The sequence below is a fragment of the Myxocyprinus asiaticus genome, chromosome 42, assembly GCF_019703515.2.
Source record: "Myxocyprinus asiaticus isolate MX2 ecotype Aquarium Trade chromosome 42, UBuf_Myxa_2, whole genome shotgun sequence".
NCBI classification, from domain to species: domain Eukaryota; kingdom Metazoa; phylum Chordata; class Actinopteri; order Cypriniformes; family Catostomidae; genus Myxocyprinus; species Myxocyprinus asiaticus.
Window position 1 is genome coordinate 9,898,522 of NC_059385.1, and position 9,099 is coordinate 9,907,620.

Here is a 9,099-nt window from a genome sequence, read left to right on the forward strand (position 1 = left end):
GTGGGAGAGACTGTGGTGGTTTATTGGGAGGAGAACAAGAGAGAGAAGGAAGGTTGTTCGGGTAAAAGGAGCACATTTGATGTGAGATGGGCAAAGAGTGATGGAAATTACCTTTGGGAATATATTTAAACCAGTTCTCACGTATTACAGCCATATACATATTACAACCTAAGCTATAGTGTTTCTCTCTCTCCATTGTTCAACAATTTCCATTGTGTCCTTCCTCTAATGTACAGAAATTCAATACATGGGCTTGGAGTGGTAATGATCAGAGTGAAATTTTGAGTGGCTTGTTTGTAAATCTGTCACAGCAGGGATGCTGTAAACTGGCACCGTTGCTGCCTGTTTTGTCCCCTGTCCCATATGCAACAGTGATGCTGATAAGAAGAAAACAAAGTCACAAATATGAAGGATAAATCTAGATGACTGCAAAACTGGATGAGAGAGATGGGAACACATGGTTAGATGAAAAGAGGGAGTGGACAGGGACAGAGAGAGAGAGAAGGAGAGAGGGTTGGATGATGACAGCCTCTGGCTCCGTTCAGTTGCTGACGAAAGCTGCTTAGACACTCAGTTGCCATGGCGACCAGCTGGAGCAGCCAGAGGAGAGGAGCAGAGAGAAAGACAGGGAAAGGGAGGGCGGAGGCTTGGGAGGGAGGAACAGAGCGAGAGAGAGAAAGAGGGAGCGCTTAAAAAAAGAGCAATAGACTGAGGGAGAGAACACGAATGGAGACGGAGATAGATACGCATTGCTAGCAAAAACTGTCTGCAGAAATACAAAGGCAAAAGGTAATAATATTTTTATTTTCATTAGAGCTGTATTTGATCCATCTGAGTGAGAGATTTTAAAGAGAGAACGTGAAAGGGTAGACAGAGAGATTAGACGAAGGTAAAGACACTGCAGTGGAGCTGGAATATGGATGCACAGTCTGAGAGCTGTGAACCACCGCCATGTGACCCTCAGCCTTCAGGTAAAATCAGGAAAGCCTTCAAGCTGTTCGGAAAGCGAAAGCCAGGCAGCAGTGTCGCCAGCATATTCTCCATGCGAGGGAAAGGAGATGGAGGCCCTAAATCACCACCATCAAGAAGCAAAACTCTGGATAGATTAAATGAGCCTACCGCCCCTGAAGCAGAGGCAGAGCAAGTGGATCTTGACCAGGAAGAGGAGAGTCAACAGGAGGATGCCCCAGTGGAGGAGTTCACGAGCAGGAACATAAATTCAGAAACCACCCCAACGAGGCAGTCCATCTCCTCCCTCACATCTGCTAAGTCCCTGACCTTCCTTAATATGCTTCGCAAAGGCCGAAGAGGAGTAGCGGGAGAACGGCAGACTCAGACCGAGTCTCAGAGGCCCGGGCGACAACGCAAAGGCCTAAAGGGATTGTTTGGTAGTGTACGCTGGCGTGGTAAAGAGAAGGATGAAGAGGAGGCTGAACCTGGCCCTCCCCTTCTTGCTTCCCGCTCCAACAGTGTTGAAATTATAAAGGAGAGTGTACCATTGACACCTGGGCCGACACCTCGTTCTGTGGAGGAGCAACAGCAGGAGGAAAAGAAACAGCTTCCTACTCCACAAGAGGGCCAAACATCATCTGAGGACTCTGCAAAGGTGAGCGAGGCAACAAAACAACCAACAAATGAACGCTTGAGCACGCTGCTTGGAGATATCTCATCAATTTTGAGCTTTGATTCACTGACGGCATGTGGAGATATTGTAGCAGATGTTGAGGCAGAATGGGTCAAAGCCAGCACTCGAATGGAGGGACCAACTACACTGAAGGTGAATGATTCTGAAAAGGATAATACTTCATCTTCTGCAATTTCAACCAGATCAAAGCACATCCCTTCTCCTACATCCACTCTCAGCCCTACCCCCTCCTCCAAACCTTCGCCTACTTCAGCGACCAAATGCATTCCTTCACCTTCCACCACTAAACCCATCAGTCCTTTGATAAAACCTGCAATTTCCTCAATATCTACTCCAGTGACCAAATCGTCACCATCCATGTCATCTTCCCCTATTTCCCCTACCCCAACAACCAGCCCTGTCGCCAAACCTACCCCAACCCCATCAGCTTTGTCCATTACCCAGTCTACCCCAACACCAATACCAACCCCAATAACTAGGGCAACCCCACCTTCAACATCTACCCAGATTATTCAAACTACCCCAACCCCTACACCTGTCTCCATTGCACAGTTTGCCCAGGGCACTATATTGAGCCCCACATCTAAAACCACCATTTCCCCAACCAAACCTGCCCGGTCTCCTAAATCTAGCCCTGAAATCAAACCTGCCACAATACTACCATCTAGTCCCACAACAACCCCCATGCCCAAATCAATCTCAACCTCTACACACACTCCTGTCTCTGTCTCTACCCCTATTTCTGAAACATCACCCCCACCAACAACCCCTGAACCTGCTGCAGTCTCAAAAACAGAACCTACACCAACCCCTGTGATTAAACCCACCCAAGCCCCAACCCCTGTAACAAAACCCACTCCAAGCGTTACCAATGAATCTAAACATGCCACTTCAACCTCTGCAACAAAATATACCCCTTACCCACCACCATTTGGTAAGTCTACCCCAACCCCTGCATCAACACCAAGACCAAAACTTATAACAACTTTTGGATTATCGACAAGTCGGAATACAGCTCCTATCACCAAACCTGAGACAAAGCAGCCCACAGGACAAGCTACAAAATCTAGCCAATCCACCACCCAAACTGACAAAACTGGCACAACATCGAGAAAAGCCTCAGTCTCTGAACCGCCTGCACCCATTGCTAAATCCCCTTCTGCTGTTAGCTCTCAAAAAATTATCTCTACACCTCAGAGTCCTGTTCTCAAGTCTCCTCCATGTACTGCTCCACCTCCCATTTTATCAAGAAGAGTGGAAGAAGAGGATGTCAGACAAGAAGGAATTGAAGCAAGAGACTCTATGGCTGCTCAAAGCCTCACCAAGGCAGTAAAAAAGGGTCCTGCAGTGAAGCCCACATCTCTGAGTAAGATCCCTGTGAGTGGTGGAGGCAGACCTACAAAGCAGCAACATCGAGAGGCCCAGCCCAATGGAGATGAAGAACATTCAAATCTACCAACACCGGTACATGAAGAGGAGAGTCCATTCTCTCTCTCACGAGAAAGTAGCAGCAAGGAAGCCCTCAGTGATTACTCCACAGAATCAGGAGCTGTCACCCCAACCCTCTCCCAAAGCCAAGAGGACATTCTGTACGGCAAACTTGGTCTGCAGGCATCTGCACGTCCTACAGCTAGTTCCACAAGCTTAGCCCGGGAGTCCAAGATCCCAATCAAACATGGCTCCACTGCAACCTACCATTCAGTGCAGGGAAGGGCAGAGGCTGGACGCTCCAAAATACCTGTGTCCAAAATGCCCGTCCGCCGGACCAGCAATAAGCCTGCACCTGCAGCTACAGCTGCTGTCACCCGAAAATAATGGATAATATTATTCTGTATATGAAAAAACCTGAAACATTCCACTGGCCACAGTCTTCTCAAGATCTTATTTTTGATATTCAGTCAGGCATCATTGTGCCTGTTTTAAGCCTTTTTGCAGCAGATATCCTTACAGGTACAACTGGATTGTAATCATTAATGGAATTATTTTTCACACCGTGTCAATCACTGTTAAATTCTTGTATCAACTAGATGTTTCTATTCATATCACTGTTAAACAGACTGACGCTGTGGATTCAACCCTGTGCACCACCAGGAACAGACAGCACACAAATAGGCTCTGTCTAAATGATCCCCATGGCAACCTAACATGCAAATTAAAAGGCAGGCACTAAAGCACAAGAGCCCTCACCTGTAATCCAAAGCCATGAAGATCTTCTCTGCAGAAGCAAGCAGTGCATCTGTCCATTATCTCTGGTAAAGAGCATAATCTTGTCAACAGCATCAAAATGGTCCATAATGGTCTGATGTCATAATTAAAAGCCTCAGAGAAGAAGCAAGCAATCCAACATGGAGTCTTGTGGTTTTTGTCCAGGTCTACAACACCAGAGGGTCTCAGAATCATCACAAAGGTGCTTTTTCTTATATTCCTGGCCTGCCACGGCAGGAAAAAAAACAACTGTTTTTGTTACAGAGCAATGGAGGATATTTGTAGCCTTTGTTATTTGGCCTTCTTTTTTAGATTTTCTTGTGTCTGGTGTCTTTTTTCAATTTTCTTTTTGAAGTGAATTTTGTGGATCAACGTTTGTCTTCTTGGAACTCCCATGTGTTGTATGCAAAGAAACAGAATCTCCTACATGTACAGTTAATGCCAAGATAGGATATTCCACAGTATCTTTTGAATGTATGTAGCAGAACGCATGCCCTACTTAAACAGATGAGCCATCTCACCTCTCTTCCTCTCCCCACAACGTTCTTTTCCTGCTGTTTTTTTTTTTTTTTTAACACTGTGTTAAGTCACACAGTGCCTGTCAACTGTGTGTGTAACATGTCATCAAAGAACCATGTGGCATACTGTACGGATATAGCTATGTGGATTTTTTTTTTCTGGCTGCATTGAACATTATGTGAGATTTCTTTAAAGAAGTCCAAGGACAGTAGAAGTGGTTTTTCACAGGCAGTTGGTCTTATAGGTAAGCTGAGACTTTCATGAATAACAGTGGTGTCAAGCTTTGGATGGATAGGTTCTTTTTTGAAGTTGCCATCACATGCACATGTTCATGGTGTGTATGGGTGGGAGTGTTTATCTTAATGTCACTGTTTCCTATTTAATCAATAAAATGTGATTATACCTGGAATAGTTTCAATGTCATGCAATGGTTAAATGTTAATGATTATTGAGTGAGATGAGGATTTGGAATATATTTGAAATAGCATATTGCTCTTGCTATTTCTGCATTATATTTTATGTATACTGTACACAGTATACACATTTTCTCCAGTATTACTCCAATACTTTATGTGCCAAAATGAATACTGTATGAATATTACATACAATACTGTGTCCCACAAGGCAATGTGCTTAACTTGACCTTCCATTTCCAGTGTGACGAATGAACTGGAAGTAATTATAGCCACGATTTTTAACATCTGTTTTGACTCATTATTTGACCTGACTGCCAAAAAATAAGCAAATTTTTCACCAAATGGGATTTAAAAGCTAAATAAACATTTATATTTACAAGATGGTATCTGGATATTCATCACATGCAGCAAGAAGTCATATCACAACAATATAGCATAGGTTTGTTTGAAATGTTTATCACGGAATATTGCCTCCTATTTCACTTGCTGTTTTTAAAATAATTTCTGAACAGTACACAATGTATACTATGCAGTATTCAGTAAGTTTGCTATAGTATTCCATTCCGAACATAGCCAGAGACTAATTCAACAAGAGGCTGTGAGAGACTGATGGTGTAGTGACCATTTGTTTCTGAGTATGTTGTTAACTGTAGTGAGGTTATGTAACTGTATTACGCTTTGGTTCGAGGACAGACATTAGAAGTTGAGCCCTACAGAGCTTCCAATAGAAAGACCCAGCCCCCTATTTCTGGAAACACCCCCCACCCCAATGATTTCTCTGCAGTGCCATGCTGTTGTGCTGAAAAACCCACTGACCTGAATAGCAAACCTCTTGAATATCAGTATTCCCTGTTTAGTAAGCTGTACGCTAAGATGCTATAGGATCCCTGCTATGCAACCACGTAACCTCTGAAAATCCCTGTACATTTTTAATAGGGCGTTATCTTATTGGGCAAGAATTGTGTGTTCAGTTATTGTTATCCTTAGTCTGCTAGGGGCTCTGGACTAAAGCCATGTCAAACATTATAGAAATTCATTGAGGGAATGAATAAGGGATGGCAGTGGGGAGAATTGGAGGAACAGTGGCGCACAGAGAGAGAGAAGGAGAATGAAACGGATGAGGGAGGGAATTGTGGTAAAGACAGAGAGAGAGGACAAGGAAGGGGAGGGCAGGAAAAAGCAAGTCTTTTTTGGTTTCATGTTATTCCAGTCATGTCGCTGCAGGAAATCTTAAAGGCATTATGTAATGACGTTGAGAAAAGACATCATTTTCATGTAGCACATTTTGCATATGCAAATGCTGCAAGTGGGTGAATCTCATTTAATCTGTCAAGAAAATGTCATGGTCATATTTAACCACAAATCAATAATAATAATTTAAAAAAAATTACAACTATATTTTGTATAAAGAAAAAGAAATATGTTTAGGACCATAAAGTTTTTTTACATTATTTTTAGGACATTTAAAGAGATTCTTCACCCAAAAATGCAAATTTTTGATTTACTTTTGATTTACATGATTCACATCGCAGATGTGTATGACTTTCTTTTCTCTGCAGAACACAAATGACAATTTTTAGAAGAATATTTCAGCTCTATAGGTCCATACAATGCAAATAAATTGGTGCCAAAATCCATATAAAGGGAGCATAAAAGTAATCCTGACTCCAGTAGATAAATCCATGTGTTCAGACACGATATGATAGGTGTGGGTGAGAAACAGATCAATATTTAAGTAATTTTTTATCATAAATTCACCTCCCTGCCCAATAGGGGGCGATATGCATGACGCATGTGAATCACCAAAAACAGAAGGAGGAGGAGGAAGTGAAAATGAAGGAAAAAAGACTTAAATATTGATCTGTTTCTCACCCACACCTATCATAACACTTCTGAAGACATGGATTTAACCACTGGAGTTGTCTGGAGTACTTTTATGTTGCCTTATGTACATTTTGGAGCTTCAAAATTTTGGCACCCATTCACTTGCATTGTATGGACCTACAGAGCTGAGATATTCTTATAAAAATCTTCCTTTGTGTTCAGCAGATGAAAGAAAGTCATACACATCTAGGATTGTATGAGAGTGAGTAAATAATAAGATAATTTTTATTTTTGGGTAAACTAACCCTTTCCGCATTGCGGTTATGGGTATTGGTGGCTATAATGTGTGCAATTAACATGAAAATAATGTCACAATAAAAAAAAAAGAAAAAAGGAATGGCTCTAAAAAGGCTTCATTTCCTTAAGACAAAATATAATTTTCATATTTGTTTCTTTTGATTTCGGAGTAAAATAGGACCATCACAGTGAGACCCAGTCTCACTGGTATCACCCAGATATGATTCTCAGAGACATTATGAAAAATGGAATAGTTAGAGACGAAGGAGCTTACTTGGAATATCAATTACAACATAAAAAAACTTCCTATTTTAATAATTTAAAGGGATTATTCACCCTAAAATGAAAATTCAGTCATCATTTACTCTTCCCCATGTTGTTCTAAACCTGTAGGACTTACTTTCTTCCTTTGAACATAAAAGAGATGTTAGGCAAAATTTAGCTTTCATTGCATCTTTTTTCCCAAAAATGAAAGTGAATGGTGATTGAAGCTAAAAGTCCTTAAATATATTTATCGTGTTCCACAGAGGAAAGAAAATCATACAGATTTGGAACAACATGAGGGTGAGAAAGTGGTGACAGAATTTTTGTTTGTAGCTGAACTGTCCATTTAACAGTACAAACATTACAAGTGATATTTTTAGGGACAGATGTTCGGACGTTGATCATCTTGGTGGATAAAGGAGGCTGAGAGGGGTTTGTAGTTTTCCCAAAAGGAAAAAGAACAGGGTGGATATTTACAGATGAAACTGTTCACAGAGACAGCACAAACAATGCTCTGTTGTCTACTACAGAGCCCAGGGCAGTGGGACTGTTTTAACTGGAAAAACACGAGGACTTCACCACTTCACAGAGTGATTAGTTAAAGAGCAGCCCACTGTTAATGGAAACTGTCCGTTGCTTGTGGGTCTGAAGAAGATGAAAGCCTTACCCAGTAACTCATCTTTGATCAGTCTTTCCTGTATAGAATGCTCTTTACCGACCGTCAGAGAACAGACCTGAGGTCTGATTATAAATATACAGTACATGGCCCCAGAAAGTATTTGAGCACTTAAAGAAAATAATTTTCTGAGTTCAATTAAGCTAAATTGACAGCATTTGTGGCATAATGATGATTACCGCAAAAATGAATTTTGATTCGTCCCTCTTTTTCTTAAAAAAACAAAATCAAGGTTACAGTGAGGCACTTACAGTGGAAATGGGGGCCATTTTTTTTGAGGGTTCAAAGGCAGAAATGTAAAATGTTTACATTTCTTGCTATTGTTTTGAAATAGTGAGTATTTTGGCATTTATGAATCGCCCCATTCACTTCCATTGTAAGTGCCTCACTGTAACCCAGGTTGTCACTTTTTTTAAAGAAAAGGAGGGACAAGTCAAAATAAATGTTTGTGAGTTTCGCATTATTTAAAATGCGCATAAGTTGATTGAAACGCTTTATTCGCAAAACAATGAGGTGTTTTGACCATTGGTGCATGTGTTATGAGTGTGCGATAACTTGATGTGACTAGCCCACCGAAATGTCTGACCTTGGCACACAATTCTTTGAACATAGCGCTTGTCATACGGAAGTGTTTAACCCATAGCTGGTCGATAAAGTGGGTCCTCACAACCCGCCAGAACAGTTTTGAGAGCGGGCGCTCCCAGGTATGCGGAGACTGGCGGTGTGTGGGCATCGCAACTATTTCAGCCCACATTATATCAGATATTACACTTATTCTGCGGTGTCTCATGGATGCAGTTAATAAAATGAGATTCTTGCTCCAATCTTGCAAATAAAACTGTCCCCAAAGCAGGGAGAGGTCATTCAGCTGCTCCATCATGAGGAGGCAGTTCCCTCACACTGTAAAAAAAAATCCTGTTAAATTTACAGTAAAAAACTGGCAGCTGTGGTTGTCAGAAATTCACTGTAAAAATACGGTAACCACGTTTCAGGCTTTACGGGATATAATTTTGATGCCTGTATATTTTATGGTGCATTATACATAACTGATATTAAAAATAAGAAGAAACAACTATTCCCATAAAATATAATTAAATGTAATGGGTCATGCAGGGAATTCTGGGAACGCCCAATTGCTGTGTTTTACTGTCATTTTAACAATAATTTACTGTAAAAAGTACATGTACTGTCTTGTTAAACATGATATACATTTTTTACCATTTATTATATGGGAAAATCAGACTTTTTACATG

General features: G+C 41.2%; 1 protein-coding gene across 1 annotated transcript; it reads left to right on the forward strand.

Moving 5' to 3' along the window:
• Nucleotides 1–721: 721 nt before the first annotated feature.
• si:ch211-244c8.4 (uncharacterized) lies at nt 722–5,591 on the forward strand. The gene has a single exon (XM_051683357.1). The coding sequence runs from the start codon at nt 917–919 to the stop codon at nt 3,458–3,460; it is 2,544 nt and encodes an 847-aa protein (XP_051539317.1). The 5' UTR covers nt 722–916; the 3' UTR covers nt 3,461–5,591.
• Nucleotides 5,592–9,099: the final 3,508 nt, after the last annotated feature.

Coding starts and splice junctions, on each gene's coding strand:
- si:ch211-244c8.4 (XM_051683357.1), top strand. CDS start 917: ATGGATGCACAGTCTGAGAGCTGTGAACCACCGCCATGTGACCCTCAG.